This window comes from Parasteatoda tepidariorum, chromosome 11, assembly GCF_982258835.1.
Source record: "Parasteatoda tepidariorum strain Cologne lab strain chromosome 11, Ptep-v5.0, whole genome shotgun sequence".
In the NCBI taxonomy this organism is placed as follows: domain Eukaryota; kingdom Metazoa; phylum Arthropoda; class Arachnida; order Araneae; family Theridiidae; genus Parasteatoda; species Parasteatoda tepidariorum.
In genome coordinates this window covers 13,990,327-14,018,312 of record NC_141765.1, presented here as the reverse complement: position 1 = coordinate 14,018,312, position 27,986 = coordinate 13,990,327, and the positions used below count along the sequence as shown (strand labels likewise).

At 28.6% G+C, this 27,986-nt stretch overlaps 1 protein-coding gene across 1 annotated transcript in view; it reads left to right on the top strand.

Moving 5' to 3' along the window:
* Positions 1-24,764, top strand: part of LOC107440079 (cholecystokinin receptor) — a 296,121-nt gene extending 271,357 nt beyond the window's left edge. Inside the window, exons 4-5 of the mRNA XM_071187349.2 lie at positions 9,622-10,113; positions 24,260-24,764. Of these exons, the coding sequence (XP_071043450.1) occupies positions 9,622-10,113; positions 24,260-24,288 (521 nt within the window). The 3' untranslated portion in view covers positions 24,289-24,764. The remainder of the gene's footprint in view (positions 1-9,621; positions 10,114-24,259) is intronic.
* The last annotated feature ends 3,222 nt before the right edge of the window (positions 24,765-27,986 follow it).

The following is a 27,986-nucleotide window of genomic DNA, read 5'->3' as shown; positions in this document are numbered from 1 at the left end:
TCTTCGAGGAAACGAATTTCGTCATTCTATTTTTTTCCAAAAAAAAATTCTCGTAGAAACTTACTTTTCAAATAATCACTTTATCGTAGGCACCATAAAGGTGGATCAATATCACCCCAAGAAGTACAGATAGAACAGAGCTATAACTTACACCCATGGTCGAAGCTGCATTCAAACCCGGGATCTTCCTGGTACGAGGCCAACTCCTTGACTACCATACTAGCTTGCCGGTTTATTTAGTTAGTTTATATTCAATCTTCAAGTCTTCAAATTTCGTCATGTTAGTTAAACTCCCACAATGCCCAACAATAACGTTTCGGCTAGAAGAAACAGTTTCGTCATATATTTGAGAGTTCGCGTTTCATCACAAATCACGTGATTTTAGGTCGAAATAGTTTTCAAAGTTCGAAATAGTTCTACTATAAACATAAGTGAAGGTATACATTTTGATATTTTGTTTCTTAATAATTACAATTTCAATAATACATTTCAGAGAAATAGCCGTAGAATGCTACATCGACATTAAAATAAATACAGAAACAGAATTAGAACAACTTTTTTTGGAAAAATTTGCTGATACATTCTGAAAAAAAAATATAATTGAAAATATCTGAGAAACTAAAAACCAGTGTGATTACGAAGTGCATAATATAAATTTTGCGGTTAAATCCATATAAATCAATAAATAAAAAAAAATTATAATTAAACCAACCGATAGAAAGGTTATTTAAACTTCATTAAAATTAAATCCATCACTGTCAAACTGTAGGCAAACATCAATAACAATATCACCTTTAAAAAACTTGTGAAATCGAGGAAAAAACATGTTTACTTGGTTATGACTTCTTTTTTTTTTTTAGTTTTTATAAAATCTGCACTGCATCGAAATAATACAAAAACTTCTAGGGAAACAATGATTTTTTTAGAAACGCATAAAATATTTTACGTATTAATAAACTTCAAAAATAAAAATAAGAAATAATAATAAATAAAAAATACATTTTTAACTCATATTCTTGCAAAAAAGTAAAAGCTTATTTACAAAAATGACGCACCAAGCCATAATTAAGATGTTAAGTGCTTTAACTCATCTTGACCAAAAAACGTCTTAACTCATCTTGATCGAAAAACGATTCTAAAAAATCGAGTTAGGTCACCAAAATTAATCAGACGCTTTTTGGTTGGGTAACTGATTCTACAACTGTTTCGAGTTTCAGTTAAATTTCATAACACAAGCTCCCTATATTAAAGAAGTTTTTGATCATATATTTTATTACTAAATGTGTTTTAAAGGTAAGTTTGTGTATTTAAGATAATTTTTTCATAAATTTATACGTGTCCGAACTTTTATCACCAAGCTCGTAATTTTGTCTCAAACTGTCCTTTTATACTTAGTTTACTTCATAGATTTCATAGATGTTTCTAGCTTAATTTCTTAATATGTTTTTAAATTCATTGTTTTTTCCCGTATTGTCTAACTTCCCTTATAAAAAAATAACGTGATTTTGAGGTTGTCAACGTAAAAAGAATACCCCTGAGGTAGAAAATGTAGTTATGTTTTGCACCAAAAATAACCTCATTAATGAACTCAATTTCAACCTCATTTACACCTCACAAAATCAACTTCTTTTATAACTCAGAAATAATTTTTATTTAGATCGGGTGGAATTATTCACACCTCAAATATACGCATTTTTTAAAGTGTAAAGAAAATAATCCGTACACCCAAAAAGATAACCTCCCTAAGCTGGTTGCTCAAAAGTATATTTCTATGAGCCTCAAAACAACCTCAATCTTGAGTAAAACAACTTCTTACACTTTGATTACACACCTTGGGGGGTTGGTCTTTTAAGGTTGTTTTTGAAATCAACTTCGAATAAACCTCAAATCAACCTTGACACCTCAAAACAATCTCAAATAAACCTCAAAAATACCTTGAATTTCTGTAAGGGTTAGTAAACTTAACATTTTTCTCGCAACAAGCTTTTGTTACCCTCCCCTAGAACCATAATAAGAGTGCTGTAGCTCAATATGGCATTTTAATATGAAAAATCCTTCGATATCCATAAACTTTAGTTTCATAATTTTACATGAATATTAAACATTCTATAATAATCTAAATATATATTATGTTTAACCCTTTCAAAACCGACAGAATGACAGAGAAGAACCGCATAAACTGAAAAAAATTCCGGATGAAATTACTGAATGGCATCCTAAATGCCGGTACATTTTACTGTAAAATCCATTTTTACGGTAAAATCTTACGGTACAAAAAATCTTACGTATCGAAATTTTTGAATTAATATTTCTGCAAAATTACTGCAATTAAAATAAATATTACTGCAAAATTACAGTATAAAATTTTGCAGCAAAAATGGACTTCGCGATATGTTGGATTTTACGGAGGGCTGCTTTCAAGGTACTTTTTACAAAAATTTTGTTCGGAATTTTTTACAGTGTACTCTAAGTGTATATGTACTAAGGAGTACGTATAAGTACTAATACGAGAGTACCGTATTGAGATCAAGTCTGTATAATTTCGGGAGTCAGAAAGGCTCGTTTTATGTATGATTATATGGACCGTGAAAGGAGAATCGCGAGATTACGTAATCACGGTCCTAAAGGGGTTAATCCTTAAACAATTTCCATTTTAATTGACTCTCCTATTCTAGACTTAAAGAATTTAATATAGTATTTAATAATACTACGCTGACCAGCCTCCTGCCAAAACTAAAAAACTCCTAGAAAAACATTAGAAAACTCATCTTTTTTACCTTACTTAATTATTTAAAAAAATTTATTTCTGTTCGAAAATCTCTGCGAAAGTTTCTTTTTTTTAACATCTGTATCGAAATTTTATAACCAATTTTTTTTTAAAAGTTTTGAGAGGACGCTGGTCATATAAATAATATTCAAACTATACTTTTGTTTGAACACAATATTTTTTCAATGAATTACGAAACAGAAAACTTCATCTTGAAAAAAAAAAATTTTTATTCTACTAATTGTTAGTTTTTGCTCAGACAATAGTAATCTTATTGATTACGAAGATAAATATCATGAAGTGTTTACTATTTGCTTGGATTTTAACTTCGTGAAATAAAAATATGAAGGAAATAATTTTTACATTTTATTTTCGCTAATAAAAGCTTTGAGAAGCACTATCTTAGCAAATATATTTTAGAAATAAACGAGGATTATTGCATTTGAAGTTTTTCCTCCATCATCAAAAGTTATCTTTTTTTATATTTTTATTTGTCTAATTCTCTCACCCATTATCGTGTTTACTTTTTTCATTATTTTTTCGTTCCATCAAGCGAAATATATATATATATATATATATATATATATATATATATATATATATATATATATATATATATTTCCGAGATTTTGTTGAGTCATAGTAAAAACAAAAACGCTAAGAAAAGTGTACTTATTGTTTCGAATGAGCTATCTGTAAATAGGAAGAAGAACCATCACTTAATATCTTATAAAAGAATATTTATTTTTGTTATTTAACTTTTAGAGCTTTAAAAGGTTCTTAAATGTGGAATAGGCTTAAACCAGTAGTCATTTTGAGTAATATTAAACTGATAAAAGCGAAGATCTTAAAGTAATAAAATCTATTTTCGAACAAAAATAACATTTAATTCAAACAATAATATATGAAATTGACTTCGTATCTGATGAAATATTTAATCTTCCACTTGTATAAACTTAAAGCATGACAGCATTTAAAATATATTTCTTTGACTTTCACAATATTTTTCAATTGACTTTTTAATAAGGAATTAACACTAATGAATGACTTTAAAATATTTATATTTTCGAAAATATTGCGCATATTGCAATAAGTTTTTTTTTTATTTTATCACCATCGTTGAACAGCCTATCTATTTTTGAGTGTACGACTACCAATGCTCAACTCCATAGCCTTGTAATTTTGAACCCGACCCAGAAGACAAGAGAAGAGATTTGGTAGAAATCTCTTCTTCAAGATTTGGGAGAAATTTACCTTCGTGGAAGACTTTTTTGATGGAACTAACCTGCATTTACGTTAGATGGAGAGGAAAACTACGAAAACCTCCCACGGTTGGTTAGCCCAACGACAAGTGCACTCTAACCCCCCATGATCCGTCGATCACTTCGATGTTCCTAAGTTTTCTTCTAAAACTCATTAAAGAAATTTTTTCAATTTTTCGCTTTCCCAAATTTAACTTTGACTACAGATATGAACTTTCCAAGTTTAGTTTTTTGTCGCATTTTTTGTATTAAAAAAATAATGTTCAAAATGAGGAATAAAACAAAGAAAATTTATAGACATATGAAAAAGGGGGGGGAATAAGTAAAAAAATGACAAACAACAGTATTTAAAAAGAAAAAAAAGGATGAAATTAAATTTAAAAAACCGGAAAAAAAGATATAATCTTTTCATCAGCCCACACGATTATATCCGCAAAACAGAGTGCTTTCTGATATTGTATCAATAAAGCCAAAGCAAAATATATTAGTACAATAGTGTGAGGAGCACTCAAAAGAAATTTTTTATAAAAATTGCAGCAAATAAAGAAGAACACAAAAAGTAAAAATAAGTAAAAATAACATGTAAAAACAGAAAATAAAATAAAAGAAAAAGAAAAAACAGTATAAAAATGGACTATAAAGCGAGTAGCGAAATCAGAATCAACTTACATGGACGGGAAATTGTTCAAGACTGATTTAAAAATGTTTCCGCAGAAAGATTGCCAGATTTCAAAATATGAAAACAAATTAAGTGTAACAAGAGGGTTTTAATGTGTCGTTCTTACTGCACTGCTGAAGTGATTTGTTATTCTGTGCATTGATTTGTTAGTTACCAAAGATGGGCCCGAAATGGAAGTGCGCAAGGTAATATTATACTGGATAATTTTAAAAATTGAACATAAATAGTTTTAGAAAATAGTTTATTTAAGAAAAAATATAAAATAGAAAAGAGAAACATAAATTGCCTGTTTTGCAAATAATTTTAGCCACGGATTTGCACGAAATGGATTAACACATAGAAAAATTATATAAATTTTCAAAGAAAAAATTTTTAATAGATAATTTTAACACGGATTTGCCCGAAATGGATTTGCACACGGAAAAATTAACAAAGAAAATTTTTAGTACATAATTTTAACCACGGATCTGCCCGAAATGGAATTGCACATGTAAAAATTGCAAAAATTAATAAAGAAAGTTTTAGCAAACAATTTTACCCATGGATTTGCACATGGAAAAATTTTATAGATTAACAAAAGAAATTATTTAGTAAAGGAATATTAAGTAAATAATTTTAACCACGGATTTGCCCGAAATGAATTTGCACATGGAAAAATTATACAAATTATCAAAGAAATTTATTTGTAAATAATTTTGGCAATGGATTTGCACATGGGAAAATTATAAAAATTAACAAAAAAGTTTTAGTAAATATATCCACAAAAATATACGATTAATTCAATGATTTTATGTAAAATTTTATTACTTTAGTTGGGTATCCATTGTTTTTTTTTTATCAAATTTTGAAAGAGTTTATCGATTTGTTTTTTGGATAAATAAATATTACTACATATTCTTTTAATTCTGCTCATTTCATTAAAAGTGGTATTTAAATAGATGCTCCTAGAAACATTTGAATTCCAAGTAATTAGTTTATTAATATTAAAATTAAAATCATTTCTTTTATCGTATAAATCAACAAAGCAGATACTTTCAACTTTTATAATACCCAAATCCAAAAAATTGAAATTAATATTATCATCATGATTACGAAGTAAGATTAATTCCTCAGGGTATATATCACTCAATAAAATAGTAAAGATAATTAAGTCATCAATATATCTAAAAACAAATTTAATACTAAGAGTATAATTTTTTTCATAATAATGCAAAAATAAGTTTGCTAAGAGAGATGAATAATTAGATCCTTGTGGTATTCCATTAATTTGAAGAAAAATATCCTTTCCATTGTAAAGATAATTACTAAAAAGACAAAAATTAATCAGAATTTCCCAATAATCAAAATCGCAACAAAGAATATTTTTAAAATCATAGTAATAATTCAAAAGGACATCTTTTAGTTTAGTAAGGGGAATGCTATTGAAAAGATCCTGGAAATCAAAAGTCGCAATAGAATAAATTTTATTATGTTTAATGAAATCTAAAATCGGTTGATTATTAGTGATAATCCAAGAGAAACCTTCCTTAGTAATATTGTTAATAATCTTATTTAAGTAGTTAGAGAAAATGGTGCCTATAATTTTTCTTTGTTTTATTCTTCATTTTGAACTTATCTAATGAGTTCTGTTTACTTGCAGCTTAAGCGAAAAAAATGAAGCATTGTTTTTCTTAACTTTCTTCGTGTTATCTTGTATTCATTATATTATATATATATTATATATATATATATATATATATATATATATATATATATATAAGTTCAACGAAGAATAAAACAAAGAAAAATAAAAGACATATGAAAAAGGGGGGAAATAATAAGTAAAAAATAACAAACAACAGTTTATTAAAAATAATAATAAATAAAAAAAAAAATTTAAAAAAAAAAAAAAATCATGAAATGTTAATTAAAAAACCGGAAAAAAGGGATATAATCTTTTCTTCAGCCCACACGATTATATCCGCAAAACAGAGTGCTTTCTGATATTGTATCAATAAAGCCAAAGCTAAATAAATTAATGCAATAGTGTAAGGAGCACTCAAAAAAATTTTTTTTTTTTTTTTTTTTTTTTTTTTAAAATAACAACAAATGAAATAGATCACAAAAAGTACAAATAAGTAAAAATAACATGAAAAAACAGATAATAAAATAAAATAAAAAGAAAAAACATTAAAAAGGGGAGACTATAAAGCGAGCAGCAAAATCAGTTCAACTTACATGGACGAATATTTTTCAAGAATGATTTAAAAATGTTTTCGCAGAAAGATTGCCAGATTACAAAATATGAAAACAAAAGATGAAAACAAAAGCGCAAATCGAGTGTAACAAGAGGGTTTTAAAGTGTCGTTCTTACTGCACTGTTGAAGTGATTTGTTATTCTGAGTTTTGATTTGTTAGTTACCAAGGATGGGCCCGAAATGGATGTGCGCAAGGTAATATTATACTGGATAATTTTAAAAATTGATCATAAATAGTTTTAGAAGATAGATGTTTATTTAAGAAAAAGTATAAAATAGAAAAGAGAAACATAAATTGCCTGTTTTGCAGATAATTTTAGCCGCGGATTTGCACGAAATGGATTAGTACATAGAAAAATTATTTAAATTATCAAAGAAAAAATTCTTTCAATAGATAATTTTGACACGGATTTGCCCGAAATGGATTTGCACATGGAAAAATTAACAAAGAAAAAACCTAAGTAGATAATTTTAGCCACGGATTTGCCCGAAATGGATTTGCACATGGAAAATTGTATAAATTAATAAAGAAATTTTTAGAAAACAATTTTATCCACGGATTTGCCCGTAATGGATTTGCACATGGAAAAACTGTATAGATTAACAAAGAAAATTATTTAGTAAAGGAATTTTTAGTAAATAATTCTAACCACGGATTTGCCCGAAATGGATTTGCACATGGAAAAATTATACAAATTAACAAAGAAATAATTTTGGCAATGGATTTACCTGAAATGGATTTGCACATGAGAAAATCATAAAAATTAACAAAAAAATGTTTAATAAATATAATAAATGTTTAATAAATATATATAATATGTTTAATAAATATATCCACCAAAATATACGATTAATTCAATGATTTTATATAAAATTTTATTACATTAGTTGGGTATCCATTGTTTTTTATCAGATTTTGAAAGAGTTTATCGATTTGTTTTTTGGATAAATAAATATTACTACATATTCTTTTAATTCTGTTCATTTCATTAAAAGTGGTATTTAAATAGATGCTCCTAGAAACATTAGAATTCCAAGTAACTAGTTTATTAATATTAAAATTAAAATCATTTCTTTTATCGTATAAATCAACAAAGCAGATATTTTCAACTTTCATAATACCCAAATCCAAAAAATTGAAATTAATGTTATCATCATGATTACGAAGTAAGATTAATTCCTCAGGGTATATATCACTCAATAAAACAGTAAAATCTAGGAAATTAAAGACAATTAAGTCATCAATATATCGAAAAACAAATTTAATACTAAGAGTAAAAAATATATATATATATATATATATATATATATATATATATATATATATATATATATATATATATATATATATATATATATATATATATATATATATATATACACACTGGTGGGCAAAATTAGGAGAGGGAAAGCATTTTCGCACTTTCATTCGCAGGTGCAAGATACCCGCACACCGCTCCATGTGTTTGTCAATGGTTCCGTGAATGCCCAGAGGTACAGGCAGGAGGTCCTAGAGCCCTATGTGCATCTTTTCAGGGGCGCTGTTGACCCTGAGTTCATTTTTATGGACGACAATGCGCGACCACATAGGGCTCTCATCGTTGATGAGTATCTGGAAAGCGAGGATATTCAACGAATGGATTGGCCAGCCAAATCACTGACCTGAATCCTATTGAACATGCTTGGGATGTTCTTGGGAGGGCTATTGCAAAGCGCCAACTTCCCCCCAGAACCATTCTGGAGTTAAAAATTGCTCTGGTGGAAGAATGGGAGGGTCTTCCACAAGTCCTCCTTAACTCCCTTATTAACAGCATGCATACTCGTTGTGCATGCTGTCTGTCTGTCATGGGTGACCATACACCATACTAGAGGCAACACACACTGTACAAGTTCTGACTACATTGGATTTATTGGCAATAGGTCTGGCTAGTGAATGGCACTTTCATTTTTGTTCTGCATACTTTATTATCATGGAATAAGCTATATCCATCCCAAATTTCATTCATTTATATTCAGTATTTTTTGAGATATTTGGGAAAATGTCGTCCATCTCTTAATTTTGCCCACCAGTGTATATATATATATATATATATATATATATATATATATATATATATATATATATATATATATATATATATATATATATATATATTGGATTGATACATTGAACCAACTGAAATCATATTCGTGCGATTTATTGTAACTTGCTTTATGGAGGAAGGAAGAAGTTTTACTAGTTGGTCAGGTCATGATTGTTCCTAATTTGACAAAACGTAACTTTTTCCTTCACAATAAATTCAGTTAAAACAAAAAAATTAAGTAATTTTTTTTTATTAAATAATAATTTTTTTGAAGTTCCAAAGTTTTACGAATTCCTCAGAAATTATAAAAATGAGTTTCACTTCAAAATTAAAACTGTTATCAAATGAAAAACGTATTTCCCGGAGACGAATCAGTCGAGCTTTTTCATCGTAATTTTACTACTTATCCGTAGGAGTTTATTCAAAAAATAAAATTTAATAGCGAACGATATTTGCCGAGTTTTTTTACTGATTTCTACCATTAAATAATTGAAACAATTAAGTAAGTTTAAATACTGTTAAAATTTATATTTAATGCTAAATATATTATTCATCCTTTTCTATATAATTAAAAATGTTAATTTTGTTTCAGAAAATAGTGGTGCAGATAATACTGATCCAGTCAAACCATCCACAAGCAATGGATTAAAACGTGATTTCCGCTCAAAAATGTCAAAGAGTCGATCACGAACAACAAGAGGTGTAACAATAAGAGGTGGAAACTACGACAAAAGTCAAGCTGCTGCCAAAAGTCGAATTGTCAGAATGCTGTTTGTAGTAGTCGTTGAATTCTTTGTTTGCTGGACGCCTCTTTATGTAGTCAATACTTGGGCACTTTTTGATTCCCAAGCCGTCTATTCTTGCTTAGGCTATGTTGGTATGTCTGTTATTCATTTAATGGCTTACATATCGTCTTGCTGTAATCCTCTTACATACTGCTTCATGCACAAGAAATACAGACAAGGTTTTCTAGCTGTCATCGGTTGTAAGAAAAACAGACGATGGTTATTTGGTCACCAAAATAGTGAAAGATCTGGAACCATGGTCAGCGTTTTTAGCACAAGAGCGGGATCAATTAGATCAGGTTAGTATTATGATTATTCTGCGGGGCCGTTTAATAACGAGTACACATATACGTATAAATACAGGTATATTTGTCTAATGGAAGACTAAAAATGGTTATCATAAGAAGTATCAAAATCTGTCTTTGTAACAGATAATTATATGAGGGATTTTTTTTTTTACGAAAAACTTCTATTTCGCCAACTTCTTAAATTTTTTTAATTTGTAACTTTTTTTATAATTGTAAACGGAGCTTTATGGGCTGGTAAAAAAGTTATGCAGATTTTCATATCATTGAAAATTAACTCTAAACATACCGACACTTAATATATACCTATTTCCACCATAGCCGGTCAAATGGCAGGACTTTATGTTTCTTGATTTAATGTATGAAATATGGATGTTAGGAAAGAAATAAACTGAAAAAACTTTATTATAATTAAACAAAATTATATATTGCCAATTTTTATGTATTACAAACACAAAGAATAAGAATTTTTAATTCATTGCTCAACGCATTTTTTACATATGTAGGGTGTTTCTATTGTACATTTTCCGCAAACATAGTTCTTCTAAGTATTATTTTTTCTGTAATTCTTCTTATAATTATAAGAGTATATAAGAATTATAATTCTTATAATTATTCTTATAATTAATATTATTTCTTCTAAGAACTTGTGCTGTTTTGATTGTTTCGACATTTTTCTGGTTAAAAACTAACAGTTAGTTAGAAATGAAGTAAAGCTATCAAAATAAAATATAAAGCTACTTACCAAATCATTTACTTTTTGTCACTTTTTCTTACACAAAAATGCCAATCTAAAATTTTAGGTACTTTATTGAAATTTGAATTCACAGTTATTCTGATTGAACTAACTTCGTAACAGTCTTTGCAGAAATGTGCAACTCATCGAATGCAATACGTTGAACACGCATTATATTTTAATGTCTGGTCCTATAACCTTATAAAGCAATAAATTGTTCTCCCGGTCAAGTGACCGGTTGTGGCAGAAATAGGTATACAACAAGTATTATTCGAAACAAACAAAATACAGAAAAATAATAAAAGAATATTAACTGTATATAATTGTTAGAAAAAGTCATGAAGTCAAAAGTGCAAAAACGATAAGATGATAAGCGCATTTCCGATGCAAAAGTTTTTAAACGGTCATTTGACCGGTTGAAAAATTAAGAGCCCCCTGACGGTTTTTTTCTTTTTTTCATAACCGTCGTTGAACAACCGACCCAATTTTATGGGTTTACGACTACTAATGTTCGACTCCGTAGCCTTGTAATTTTGAACCCAATCCAGAAGACAAGGCATATCCTGGATCGAGTATTGGGAGAAATTTGCCTTCGTGGAGGACTTTTTGATGGAGCTAACCCGCACTTGCGTTACATGGAGAGGAAGACCACGAGAACCTCACACAGACAGCCTGACGGCAAGGAGACTCTAACCCATGATCCATCTACCACTGAGGATATTTCACGCCAGCACTGTGGTCGTTGCAAGCCGGATGCGAAATTCATATCGTCTGGGATTCGGACCCGGTTCGCCTCATTGGAAGGCGACCGCTCTATCCCCTGAGCCATCGTGGCTTCCCCTGATAGTTTTTAAAAAAATACCCTCTTTTGAATGTCTTTCCCCTTAATATACCTATAATCCTGAAAATTTTAGCGTATCTCCACTGCAAAAAAATTGGCCCTAACTCTATCTGTATTATCTATCGAAAAGTGACTTCGTAACTGAGGATTGAAAGGGGTTATCTAAATAAGTGTTGCTTTCTGTCTATTTAAAATACGGAACTATTAAATTAATTGAGTGAAAATAAATATTATCAAATGAATTATTAGAATATATGCTGAGTTTTAAGACGTATCTTGTCAAACTAACAAACTTTTCCGTAACTGATTTTATCAGAAAGCTTTTGAGTAATTACTTTTAATAGTTAAAATTTAATTCTTAATTGATAACCATGCTTTTTGAAGAAGCGACACATACTATTGAATAGTATTTCTAACAGTCTCAGTGTTAGCAGTAAATCAGCTTTTTTTTATTGCTGTGTTTTGGGAACCTGTTTTGTTGAACTGAATCGTGGAGAACAGAAGCCATGGAGAATTATAAATGAAAAATTAAATAAGTTAATAATTCTAATTATTTGATTGGGGATTTAAGCGAATACAGTAAAGGAATGTGTTTTTCAATATAAAACAAAATTAGATTCCAAACATGAAGGAGAACAAAAACCACGGAGAACTATGAATAAAAAAAATTAAATAAGTTAATAATTCCATCTATTTGATTAGGGATTTTAACGAATACAGTAAAGGTATGTGTTTTTCAATATAAAACAAAATTAGATTCCAAACATGAAGGAGAACAAAAGCCACGGAGAACTATGAATGAAAAAAAATTAAATAAGTTAATAATTCTTTCTATTTGATTAGGGATTTTAACGAATACAGTAGAGAAATGTGTTTTTCAATATAAAACAAAAATAGATTCCAAACATGAAGGAGAACTATGAATGAAAAAAATTAAATAAGTTAATAATTCTATCTATTTAATTCGGGATTTTAACGAATACAGTAAAAGAGTGTGTTTTTCAATATTAAAAGAAATTAGATTCCAAATATGAAGGAAAACAGAAGCAATGGAGAACTATAAATGAAAAGAAATTAAATTAATTAATAATTCTAATTATTTGATTGGTGATTTTAACGAATGCCGTAAAGAAATGTGTTTTTCAGTATTAAAAAAAAATTCGATTCTAAACGCTTTTTAGTTTTTAATAATATGAAAGACTGCATCATTTTCTTTATCAGCACATAGAGCGCCGTTTAGAGACGAACAAAACTTAATCTGACAGTTATGAACCACCAGGGAAGTACAGAAAGGTAGGACAAAGAGACAACGACCTCGATCTACGACTAAATAAAAATAAAACTTTTAATCTATTTTTTAATTGCTAATATTGTTTTTATTAAGAAATTTTTTTTTAATATATAAATGCTTAGCTTCAACGAAATATTTTGTGGAGAATGAAATATCATTTTCAAACAAGTTTAAAAAGTAAAATTTATTTAAGTTGAAATAAATTTTTACAGTTAAAAAAAATTAAGAACATTTTGATGGAAGTAATAAATTCCTACAAAATAAAAAAAGAAATTAAAAAAACAATTTCAGCCTTCATTTGCGAAAATATACTTAAAAATATAGATTTAAAATTTTATACCAGCATATCATTGCAATAATTTTTCCTTTTAATTTAATAAGGCTCTTTTTCCCCCTTTAGAGATTACATTATTGCACTTTTCTTTTTAAGGGCATCTAATGGAGAAATTAGCTCCAGGCACACCTCTGCACGTCTCTATGAATAACTGTTATGAATTCCCAACAGTAATTCAAATAACTCGTTTAAATGCATTATTGAAAATGAAAAAAAAAGTTTTTTTCTAAACTCCATAATATTTTCGTAAATATATTCGTATGAACAAGATTTAATAACAATGAAAAAAAATATGAGAATATGGTTTATGTCAGTCACCAAATTTTTAAAATATAAATGGTATCTCTCAAATTGATGAAAATATATGGGAGCTTCATATAAGTGACTAAACAATCATTTATGCACCCCTGGGCGTGACTAACTACGCTCAAATGTTGAATGATTTATTTCATCTGTCATTTCCTTTAGGTGAAAATAGAATTACTTCATAAAACTTTCCATTGCGAAATTTCCATTCAATTCTGATGAAAATCTAGTATAATAATTTTAAAGACAAAGAAATCAGTTCAGCTGCAAATTAATCTAAATAAAAATTTTATTTAGCTTTATAAAAAAAAAATAGTATTCCTGTTACATGTTCTCATAAGATAGATAAACTAAAGGCTTAAAACTTCTTTTAAACAAAATGCTTAATTTAGAAAAATAGCAGATTTATGATATACTTCATGAAAATTAAAAATTTGGATGAATTTTTTTTATTTAAACTTATATAAAATTGCTTAGTAATTTTATAAATTCTTCGGCTTAACAAATTGCTGACTTGTGACCAGTTAACGTGTGATTGTACTTGCGTTATCTATTTCAATATATGAAACACAGGGTGATATAAAATATTCTGAAGTTGAGCAGGTTTGGCTCAAAGGATAGAGTGCTCGCCTCCCACTGAGGTGACTCGGGCTCGATTCACAGCGATGGCTGGTTGATACGAATTCCGCATCCAGCTTGCACCAATCACGGTGCTGATGTGAAATATCCTCAGTGGTAGACGGATCATGGGTTAGAGTCCCTTTGCCGTAAAGCTAATCGTTGAAGGTTCTCGTGGTCTTCCACTCCATGTAATGCAAATGCAGGTTAGTTCCATCAAACTATCCTCCACGGAGACTAATTCCTCTCACTACTTAATCCAGGAGTTCCCTTGTCTTCTAGATTGGGTTCAAAAATACAAGGCTACATATTTAAACATTGGTAGTCGAAAACTCAAAATTGGGTCATCAATTTCTACGACGGTTATAAAATGAAATTAAAAAGCATGGGTATATAGAATATTTTAAAGTTTAATTTCATTTCAATCAGTAACAATAAAATTTATTGGAGTTTATTTAGAATATTTTATTCGATTTTCAAATACAAAATAATAACTGATGATATAACATAGTTTCTGTGTTGCCGGTCAACAAAGTGCAAATTGTGAAATATATAATAATTTAAACGAATGTCTATTGATAAATCCAAATAAAAATGTGCAATACTAAAATAATACAAAAAGTATGTCTCAAATTCCACACCACGACAAAAAGTTTTGCAATATTTACTTCAACAAAATAATCCTTATCAATCCTTTATATCATAAACCTTATCAATCCCTTAAATCATAATATAAAGCTTATGTTAATTCTTCGGGAAAGATAGGGCGAAATTAAAACGATACAAAAATCTCAATTTAAAAAAAAAAATAATGAAGCAAGAAAATAGAAAAATATTTTATAGGGGTAAAATCTAATTTTTGCGCAAATCCTACATAATAGCTATAATGTCTTTAAGAATCCTGTTTATTGATAAAAATGTCAATATCTAATTGCAAACATAAATTTTCTTTCAGACAAGAATATTTTTCCAAAATTTAATGATTTTTAAAGTTTTATGTCCTCTTTTAAAGGCTTTTGAATATTTTAAAGCTTTCATTTGCTTAATTTTTTAGCCAAGAGATTTTACATTAAATTTATTTCCTTTTAATGTTAATGAAGATATAAACCCATTATTAAAGCTACAACCAATTTAATTTCCTAGTCGAAACCCTCAAACATACACACAAAAATATATCATGTAAAGGAAATAAAAGAAAAGAAAATCCCATTTCTTTCCGTAAAATAGAAATAGTTATTACTATTAAAATGTGTTATTAGTTTAAAAGATATTTTTTTAAAAACTTTTAGAAACTTTCTTATAATAATTATCGGTTATTCATTAGATTCTGATTAAATTGAGATGAATAAAAAATTGGAAAGACAAACATTTTTAAAGAATTACTAATAATAAATAAAGGTGGAACGGCAGTTATTTGCACATGTTGCATGGCAATTAATCTTGAAGTGGCAGAATTTCTTAAATTAAACGAACATTTTCAGAATTGCTGTTATGCAGAAAGAGGTTTTCTATATACTAAGAAACCCGGTGAAAATATTCTTTCGCTTTTCAAAGTGAAAAACCTTCTATAATAACTCTAAGAATTTCTCACACATTATTTTAAAAATTGTTCACTTTTTTAAATTTACAATTAATTAATTCATTAATTACAATTTAAGCATTGTTATTGTAATAAGAGATTTTTATTACATTTTTTTTTAAGGTTTCCTAAAGCACAGAGAAATTTTTTGCAGTAATGAATTAAAATAATTCTTATATAAAAGTTGGTATTAAAAACCCTTGCATGCAAAAATTTAGGGCTCTTCTTACGGCTCTGCCCTTATATCTATCTTATTTTGAACTGTTGTGAAATAATTAAAGCTATTTATGACTGTCAGGTTAAGTTTAATTCATCTTTAGCCAGAGCCTTATATGTCAATCATGAAATGATGTAAAATGTCAATATGAAGAAAGGAAAATTTTGAAAATGAAAAGCGTTTATGACCTAATTGCTTAAAATTATTTTTTTAGAAAATGAATTAAAATAATTCTAATATAAAAGTGGGTATTAAGAAACCTTTACATGCACAAAATTTAAGGCTATTCTTAAGGCTCAGTCCTTATACATATGCCATTTTTAACTGTTGTGAGAAAGTTATTTATGGCTGTTAAGTAAAGTTTAATTCATCTTCAGCCAGAGACTTCTGTGTCAATCATGAAATGGCGTAAAATTTCAATATAACGAAAATTCAGCTTTGAAAAGGAAAAGCATTTTTGGCCTAATTTTTTAATACTTCGACAGTTAATACAAAGCCCCATTGTTTGAACACATGAAAATACACAAAAATTGAAAATTGTTTATTGATTTTAGATTTTTTCCATCGAAGATTTTCGATCGGAGAGGGGGGGGGGGAATCTCGCCGATTTCACAAAAGTCAGACTTTCACTAAAAAATCTAACAATATTTTAAAGTTCAAATAAATTTTTTCACAAAGATATAACTTAAAATTAAAGTTTTACTTCGATTTTAAAGCTCTGAAACTGTGGCATTTTTATTTCCCATGATGAAAAATATTCTAGAATATCTTTTAAAACACAGAAGTGCAGCCAAAAATTTCAAGAAAGATGTAAATGATTAAATTTTTAAATCTAACTGTAAGATAATTTACACAACGAAGATAATTAGTAGAAAATGCATTGTCAAAAAAGTATGGTTAGTACACATCATCCTGGTTTGAAAAGTCTGTATTAAAAAAATCTTCAGAAATGAAGATATAAAGGTATGAAGCAACCCTTTATGACGATAAATCTATCGATCTCTGGGTGACACTTTATCCATCATTTATGGAATTCAACCGAGATATGTACGGATTGATGTTGCTCATATTTTTCTCATTGAAGAAGAATATTATAACGGAAAAAAAACATTTTAACAATGTACTATACAATCTACAAAAATTACTAAATAAATTCTTAAAAAGTTTTCAATCTAATGATTGGATTTTCTCTTACACGTAATCTTAGTGATTCAAGAGGTAATAATATACAATTTGAATAAAACAGGTAGCATTTTAAGCAACAAAATCAAACACGAAAACGTACTTTGTCTGAATAAACACATAATATATTTCTTCGATTTCTGGGATAGACAATGGAAAATATCGTCCCACTAGTTCAGTCAGGAGAACGACGCAAATTTAAGACCCTTTAATGTTAATTTTTCTTTTTGTGTATTGCGCACTATCTTTGAACCTATATATTTAAACGAACTTCTTGATCACAATTAAAAATATCCTGTAACTAAATACAATTTTGCGCAAAAAAAGTCTAATATAGTTATTGTTTTTAATCACGTATTTTTAAAGAATGGAAGCATCACTGAAAAATATTTGAAGACTTAGGAATATATTTTTTAATTTCATTTTGAACAACTACACTTAAAATAATAAAAATCTGAAATTTGGAGAATAATAGTTTGAAGAAGAAGAATTCGTCACATTCAAAAGTCAACGATATGTACAAACCTTTTACCCTGTTTTTTTTTTTACTTCAATAGTACAGTGCGCCAAGGAAAAAAAAAGGAAAAATAACGGAAAAATAACTTTTGATCTAATGATCGAATCGTCATGCTCTGAGATTTAATCTTAATTGTTCGAATAATAAAAAAGTCGTATTTTTAAAATTTGATTTCTCGTCATCTATTCGACCGATTTTGCTCAAATTTTGTATCAAATTACACTTTTTAAAATGATGTAAAAAATGTATTACCTTACAATTCGAAAATGTTTTCGACTATTATTAATTAATAATAATAAAAAATAATAAATATTTACTAAAAGTTATTTTTTACATGGAATTTTTTTTAGAAAAACGAATTTTATAATTGCAGGCCAAAAAGTTTCAATTTGCTTTGAAAGTTCTTGAGATATGACGAGATACGCAAATTGTAAAAATTACATTAAGGGGACCAAACTTTGAACCGCTCTCCTAACCGAACAATTATGACCATTTTGATTTGGATCTAGCTCTTCATGAATATGCCAAAAGAAATATTATTTACGTCTAGTCCTGTGTCTGAGACCTGCTTATTTCCACCTCTCCCCCCCCCCTCTCTCTCCCTCTCTCTCTCTCTCTGTATATATACAGACAGGCATGAATAATTATCCAGTGACACTTTAGTGATTTTCAAAAAATCAGTTTTGGAAAATAATGAAGCAGGACAAGCTATTTGCAATTTTGAAAAGAATTTTCGCATTAAAAATAATCAGATTTATTAAACTGGAAGATATGCTTGAAAAACTTTAAGACGATTATGTTAATAATGATTTAAAAAATAGCAGCTTTCCTCCGCATCAAAATTATTGTTGAGGGAAATAAATGTTTCTGCAGTTTAAGATATTTCACGAAAATTCACAAAATGGTATCAGTACAGAAACATCTTTTCACCTTACTTTCTTCTTACACTTTCTGATTATAAAGTAAACATATGTGTGCAGCCACCGGCCAAGATATCTTCCTCCTTACAAAAGAAAAAATAATCCTCCATTCTTAGTAATCATGTGGTATACTACAAAAGGATGTGCCTTATGTTTAACACATATACCATAGCCCTTTATTTTTCTTTTTAGCAGTTTACTATTTAGATCGACATTCAGTGTTATCAATAACTATTGCACCCAAAAACATTAGTCTTTTTCATTTATATTTTGCATTAAAAATAAATATTTATTTACTTATATCGACACGTTCGTGATAACAACAATTCCAACTTTGGAGGCCTGTCGTTATTACAGGCTTTAAATGTTTTTTTTTTTTCCTCGTTCTGTTTCTTTGAAAATAAAAAAGAAAGAAAGAAAAAGATTTGCGTGATTTTTTTTATTCAATCAAGTATTTTTTATTTTTTTAATGATAATTATAGTGCTGCCATCTAGCATTTTATCATCTTATTTACTTTATGCAATATGCGTGAAGTGGAAGAAAAAAAATAACTTAGAAAAAAAATTCATGAAATAAATAAATTTTTTAATTGAAATGGTATATGTTCTCTACTAATTTCTAAAGTATTTGCATACTTTAAATTAACAAATCATACTGAAATCTATTTAATCAAATGAAAAGAGTTATATGTAATTCGATTTGTGCTGCCATCTACCATCTAGTATAACATTGTAGATAAATCAATAAAGATAGAAAGAAAAAAGTAATCAAGAAGTCAAATTATTTTATTTTAAAAAAGAATTGCGTCTATGAGATAAATTCTTGGCACTTGTATTTTCAGCTTTCAAATTATTAAGAATGGTAAAGAATACTGTAAAAAGTGTTGTATTTTAAAGAATAACGGCAAGTGAAAGATTTTATTTTATAACCGTCGTCGAACAGCCGACCCAATTTTGGGATTACGACTAATAATAATCCGTAGACTTGCGATTTTAAACCCAATCCAGAAGACAAGGGAACTACTGGATCAAATATTGGGAGAAATGTACCTTCATGGCGGACTTCTTGATGGAACTAACCCGCATTTGCGTTACATGGAGAGAAAAACCACGAAAGCCTCCGACGGTCAGTCTGACGGCAAGGGGACTCTAACCCATGATCCGTCAACCACTGAGGATATTTTGCGTCAGCACTGTGGTCGGTGCGAGCCGGGTGCGGAAGTCGTATCGACTAACTATTGCTGGGATTCAAACCCGGTTCACCTCATTGGAAGGCGAACGATCCATCTCCTAAGCCACCACGGCTCCAAGTAAAAGATTGGTAATATTTGAAAAAGATCAAGGTTTGCAAAATCGCAAATTGGGAGAAAAATGCAAATTATTAAAAATGCAAATTTTAATATCGCGTAAAAAGTATTCATTATTAAAAGGTTTTACCCTTAGACAAAACATAACTTTTAAATTTATCTATAGAGTTTAATTATTTTTCCAGAAGTTTCATTTATTTTACTTTAAATTGATAAATAAAATATGATACATAACATTCTTCCTAATAAGCACATGAAGAAAAAAACACTAAATAAGCAATAATTTTTTTAAAGTGTTTTTTTCTTTTTCTTTTTTTTTTTTTTTTTTTTACTGCAGCGAGATAATAAAACAAAACTAACAACTTCTCAGCATAACTTTTAAGTCATGTAAACATTTTAACGAAATTTTTTTACCCGTTTATATAATTCTTTAATTTGATTCCGATCAAAAAAAAGTTTCATTGTAACATATAAAATCGTTATCTCAATTATTATTCTTCAAAATGACAAAAATTTTAATTTGAGCAACGTCGGTAGAAAAATTAGCTGCACATAAAAATTTTGAGACGTATCGTCGGTGAGTTTTTTATTCTAGGCATAGCTCAAAATGCTTGTTTAAGAAAATGATCACAGCTCTAAATGAATGTTTAAGAAAATGGTCACAGCTCTAAATGAGTGACTAAGAAAATGGACACAACTCAAAATGCATGGTTAAAAAATTGAAAGCTTAAAAAGCGTGTTTAAAAAAATGGACATCGCATTTGATCCCGTTTTTCTAACATCTCTAAGAGAAATTGTTCTTAAAAAAAATACATACATAAACTGATGGATCAAAAAAAAATTCATAATGTCATGCTGCCCAATTGCCTAAACAGCTTCATTTTTTTTTAAATTTGTCTTTTTAAGAATTAAAAAAAAGTCCATAATTCTTTTTACGTGGTTTTCAGAAGTCCTACAAATTTATAATAGTTATAGTAAATTAACGTCGTTGTACGAATTTAGATTGTTTATAACAGTTTTATCGTTTGGTGCTCTGAATATCAAACATGTCTGAAAACAATACAAAGTCACCCGGATTCAGAAATCCGGGACTTTGCCCCATAATCAGTATGCTTAGTGTTTTGAAAAAGCATTTTTGCAGTGTCCTTTTTCCCCAACACACATTTTGAGATGTGTCCATTTTCTTAAATACGCTTTTTGATCTGTGTCCAGAATAAAAAATCTCACCGACGATATTTTGAAAATGGTGTTGCCCTTTTTGAAAAGTTTGTTTAACCGATTTCCTTCAGATTTTAGATTTTGTGAATTAAAATTAGATTGTTAAAAATGTGTAAAAAGCTTTTATACTTTTATTAACTCAAAACGTTTTTGATCATTATTAAAGGAAACAATAAAAAGTAAGAAAAAGTTGTTACAAATTAATTTTTTCATTATTTTGCATTTTGTTTCATTTGCATTTTGTTTCATAATTGTGTGGGGAAAAAATTTCATTTCTTACTAAAATGCTTGTGCACTGATTTCATACTCAGAATTCAGCGTATTTAAGGTATGGCAATTGAGCCTTCAAGATTATGTCTTCGTTTGTGAAAATCTGACTATTGAATTAAAAGTTATTCAAACAATTTTTTTTTTAAATTTCTGTCCGCAATATACTTTAAAAGATTCAAAACATGTGACATTTCTTTTGTTGAAGAAAACTGCTAGTCTATCCAAAAAATGCCATCATTTATTCTTGATTGACTGTCATATTACGAAAAATATAAAAGAGCTAAAGTTTAGACTATTATGTAAAGTTTTTCTAAACGTTTTAACACATTATTTTATGTTTGTTAAATAATTATTTAATATCGTTTAAAATTGCCTAAAAGCTCTCAAAACTAAACGAAAGAACTAAAATACCACTCTTTTATTCGTATTTTGAAAAGATTGAATTTAGACAATTGGTATAGGTAGATGTAAAAATGAGATGGTGTCTTGGTCTATAGGTGGAAGGATTTTTTTCCTCAAGCACTATTCATTTTGGTAAATTTATTGTGATTATTTTAAAGTTAATATGTTTTATAAATCTAAAATGAATAAATTCTTTTCACTTATTATTTTTTCAATGAAAAAGATGGATTCTGCAATTTAATTTTTGGAAGAAGAGAACATTTCAAGATTAGCATTTTTAAAAGAAAATTTTTTTAATGGTAATTCAACACAATTATGTCCTCTTCATGGAGAAAAAAGTGGTTGTACATATTTGTTTATATGAAGTGGATATTTACTTCTTTTGCCTAAAGTTTTAACATTAAAAAAGCAGTAGGCTTTAAGAGGAAGCCATACTATGGAAGAAAATTTTACTCTTAAATTTTCTTTCTCCATCATTACTAATTTAAAATTTAAAGTGTAGAAAAAGTGAATTCAGACCAACCTAGAGTAAGCCCTCAAGTTTCAAATACTGAAAAGAAAATTTTAAAATATACAAATAAAAATAAATGATGAAATGATAACTTAGGATCACTCTAAGAAGTTCTCTTCTAATGATTTGTTTGCACTTTAATATTTTGAAGTATTTTTTCCAGCAATTGAAACTTTATGACTTACTCAAGGTTTGCTTGAACTTACTTTTTCTTTTTTTTTTTTAATTTTAAATTAGTAATGAAGGAGAAAGAGAATTTGCAACGAGAAATTTCTTCCACGCTATGGCGTCCTCTTAACATGGGGAACACTGGATATTAATATTATTGATAGCTTATGATAGATCGAACTATTTTGTTTAAGACCTAATATTGAAACCCTTTTCTATCCCTTATTTCTTTCTTGAAAAACTGAACCCTCCTTTTGAAAGGGCACTAGACATAAATGGGTTTAAAGAACATATGACTTTAGGTATAGGTACATTAAGGATTAACTCAATTTATCTAAGAAGGACTGAAAACTTGTCTTTTCTTTGTTTTCTGAATCTTATTAAACAGAATGACATTAGACAAAATTTTTGGCACATTTTCATTGAACTAAAATGTATAGGATGATGCATTCTCTGGTCGTTAAATTATACAAAGTAGGCAGAAAACAATTTGGAATTTCAACATTAATAAACATTTTGAAAAAATGTATTATATGTAATATTGGCATCTCCAGGCTGCAGGAATGATTAATTTTATAACAAGAGAAGTAACATTAGAAGTAAGAGCACCCTAAATGTATATTTTTAGAATCCCAGCCAAGATTTAAAAAAAAGTATACATATTAAGGAAAAAAACAAAAATTTCTATTGAAATCTGACTGAGAACAATTGAAGCAGACGGGATGTACAGAACATTACGACCTGTTTTATTGTTAGTTGACACTTAAAAATGTTTCAAATAATAGTCTCTCGGATCCCCTCTGTATTCTCCTACAATAAAACTTATATATTTGAACCGTGGTTGATTCATAATAAGTGTGTCCTAAAAGTATCGTTAAGATTAGATTTTTGTTCAATTTGGACTATAAAATTGTAAAAAAGAAAAGAATAAGACTGCAGGATAACTGACAGTTCAGGATTATTAAAAATGGACAGGAACTCTCATTGTTAAGAGGACGCCATACCACGGGAAAAAATTTTCATCGCAAATTCTCTTTCACCTCCATGACTAACTTAAAATTTAAACTATAGAAAAAATGTGTTCAGACAAACGTAGCCATAAAATACAATTACTGACAACAAATTTTTAAAATATCAAAATAAAAATAAATTATAAGACGATAACTTAAGATTACACAATGGATAAATTCTCTACAAATAAGTTGTTTACATTTTGATATTTGAATGTTTTTTTCAGCAATTGAAACTTACTCTAGATTTACCTAAACTCATGTTTTCTTTCTTTTAGATTTTAAATTAATAATGGAGGTGAAAGAGAATTTGCGACAAAAAGTTTCTCTCGTGGTATGGCGTCCTCATAAGCAATGTTGAGACATTTCTATTCGATCAATTTCCCATTCCGATTATCATGCAATTTGACATCATAAGACTTTTTCTTTCGGCTTTTTTCCTTCCTAAAAAAATTCTGAGATCTATTAGTGCTGTATCAATAAAATTCAACCACAATTATGCTATATGGTCATACCTAACCCCTTGCTATAGCATATAGCCAATCCTAAAATGCACTCTTTATAAATGGTTTAAAGTTCACAATCATTAAAAATTAAAAATCTGCCTTTTCGAATCAAAAATTTTTTTCTAGTGTGGATGTTACATAACTATAAACTTTTATTGTATGATAATTTTTATAACGTTCTTGACATAATATCTACTCTTTTTTCAGAAACAGCTGATCGAATTAGCTCCTGCTAAAGATCGTCTTTCTGTTGAAATATTGGACTACTAAACAACAGATTTCGAAAGGGAAAAAAACTTGCTAATGGAAGAAAACACAATTTTATTATCTTTTCTGAAACAGCTTATCGAATGAGCTCTTGATAAAGATCATCTTTGTGTTGAAATATTGAACTACTAAACAACAGATTTCGAAAGGAAAAAAAACTTGCTTTTGGTAGAAAAAACAATTCTGTGATCTTTTCAGAAACAGCTGATAGAATTAGCTCTCTCTGAAAGTCAGCTTTCTGTTGAAATATTGGACTACTGAACAACATTTCGAAAGGAGGAAAAACTTGCTATTTGGAAGGGAAAGAAACGATGTCATGATTTTTCAGAAACAACTGATCGAATGAGCTCACGATGAAGATCGTTGTGCTGTTGAAATATTAGACTACTACATAAGAGAATTCAAAAGGTAAAGAACTTGTTATTGGAAAAAAGAAGAAAAAAAACAATTTTATGGCGACGCTTTCTATTAGTTACCTTCAGTGGTGTAACTGGATAAATTACTGTTTCATTAATTGTGTTTTTGGGGATAAAAATAATTGAAAACACTTTTATGTGCATGCTAAGAACCACCCATAAATAATGTTATACAACACTTCATTTCTTCTCCTGCTTGTCACTAAGTGTCAGTGCTGACCACATCCCTTCTTCTCCCCCTTGTCACACATCATATAATAATATACTTGCTGAACAAAACACTGCAACATCATATAATAATATACTTGCTATACAGAAACAAAACACTGCAATTACATTCTAGATCATGTTTCATATTAACTATGAGTTTTAAAATCATTTCTAAACATTACAATAATAATGTGAACTTTTTTCATTAAAAAGATGAAAAAACTATGATAATAAATGTTTAATTATCTGGTTTTAAATGTTTATTTCTAATCAAAATGTGTGTTATCACATTTCATCTTATCCCCCTCCCTCCCCCTTTTTACAAACTGTCGCAATTTCACAAATCTTAACCCTCTTCTCCAAGCCTAGCATCATTTGTTGACCGCACTATACATAATTCCTTTCCCTAGACTTTAAACAAAAAAACACTAGTCAGAACATGAAGGAAAAAAAACGATAACCTGATAAGTTTATTAAATTTTAACACTATGTAACAAAAAAGGGGTAACCGTAATCACCCCCCTCAATATATATATTTAGGATCCTTATCAAAAATATAGCCAAAAAACTATGAAAACTATAAAATGCCCAAAATGTTTTTAAGCTCTAGACCTGGGTTGGCCAACCTGCTGCTCGTGAGCCACATGCGGCTCTTTGCAGGATTATTTGTGGCTCTCGATAAATGTACCCGAGTTCCCTTTTCATTTTCGTGCTATTACATTTTAAAGAATTATTATCGTTCCGTATATGTTTCAAATTGTCTTTTAAATTACTGAGAACAAATGTGAAAGACTAAGTACAACGTTGTTGAATTCAATGTGAGTTTTCTCTTTCCAATATAATTATGAGACAAAAAGCATCGGGAGAATTAGAATTAATAGAGATGCAAGAAGATCAAGCTCTACTATTAAAATATAAATCGACGTCGATTACTGAATTTTGGAAATTTGTACCAGAATCGAAGTATTCTGAATTAAAAAAGGCTGCTTGTCGAATTTTTTCCAATATTCGGGACAACGTACTTATGTGAATCATTTTATTCTTCTTAAAATTCGTGAAATCCAAACACCGATCAGTATTAACTAACCACCATCTCAAAGAATTACTGAGAAGTGCTGTCACCAATTATTCACTAAATTTTAAAGAATTATCAAGAGAAGTAAAATAAATGTGTTTAATATTTAAATTCAATACTCATATTTTGTATTTTTACTTATATATTTTCAATAAATATAATTTATGTAAAAAAAATTTAATACCTTTTTTGCATACATTTTAAATACGTATTTAATTGCGGCTCGCGAAAAATTTCAAGTTTTGAAAAATGGCTCGACTATCAAAGAGCCCCTGCCCATTGAGCAAAATTATCTAATACCCCTTTCCTTAAGAATGAAGTTCATAAGCAGTTAAGACACACTTTAGTCCCAATGAGCAAATAAACAAGTTCTTGATTACTTTAATCTCTTCTTTACTACTCTTATCGATGAGGGAAATGATTACCTAGAGATTAAAGACCTTTTTTTTCTCTTATTTTATCTCCAGATCTTTTTTTTAATCTTATTTGCAATCCCCAACTCCTAAAAATGTATTTATTTTTACTTCTCTTAACTTCAACGTTTCACGCATAGATGTTGATGAATTAAGTGTTTCCGCACTGTCCTGCATAATTAGTAAAAAAAATTTCAACATTCTAATTTTAAAAATTTAAAGAAGTTTTTTTTTTATTTGAAAAAAAATTCAGAAAAAGTTCTTGAAATGATAAATAAAGCATTATATGCAAACACACATATGTAAAATTATATTTACAATTAATTTGAAATTATAAAATATATTCGCTATGAGATAAGTCCACTTTCCTAACCTTACATACAAGTTTATTTAATATTATTTGAAATTTAACTATTTTCTTTTTGGAGTATATTTTCCATATTATATACTATTTTGAAAAGGATTTGGCAATGGCCAAATTGAATCAAAAGGGAAATGCCTTGGAACTTGTACATGAACAATTAAAAATCAATGCACTCTTACATTTTTGAATAACTTTCAATTAATTACAAATAGCCTACAGGAAAGCGCTTTTTTTTAAGTCTGAAGTATAGTTTATTTTAAAAAAAGAATTTAAAAACTTCACACACTAGCATTTTTAAAGTATTGATTTTTTTTTTAATAAGAAGAATTATATTGCTTTTCTAATCTACAAGCCAACTACGGCAACCAACAGATAAGCATCTGTAATTTGCATTTAGCCCAATACATCTGCATAATATTCTGAGTTGAAAAGATTTGAATGTACAAACCGGGACCAATCTCACAAAATGTTTGAGATTAAGGGGCCGCTTAAAAATCAGCCTACCCCTAAAAATGGACGTAAAAACGAAAGGAAAAATACTTCAACGTGAATTGATATTTTAACTTCGCAATGTTGAATTGTGAAACAAAAGCAAACTTACTATTGCGGCTATAATATTTATTTCTGCTTGATATTTCAAAAGCGATTATTAATTTCTGTTTCATATTTTAATATGAAACAGAAAGAAAGCTGTATAGATTATAAAACATCGACCACTTTATCGACACTCTTTTAAAAAAATTATTAACTTAAACTCGTTAAGCGTGAACTCATAAGCTTAAACTCAGCTAAGCGTGATTCATTTGAAAAATCATGCTTGAAGCTTTTAGAAATGATGTCATTTTTACCAATGCAAAGTTTGGATCAACCAAAATGAGAGCTGAAGGTTAATAACTTCTTTCTATTTTTAAAACCAGCAGTTTTGGAGTTATTCTATATTACTGCAATGCTATATTTGTTGCAATCATAACATTCTATGTGATTGAGAATGATGAGGTTAAGCATAAACTCATCATTCACAGCTGAGTTGGCGTGATTTATTTGAAAAATCATCATGCTTGGAACTTCTAGAAATGGTGTCACCTATGCAAAGTTTGGATCGGCCAAAATGAGCGCTAGAAGTTAATAGCTATTTTCTATTTTCAATATCAGCAATTTTGAAATCATTCCAAAGGAGTGAAATATTTGT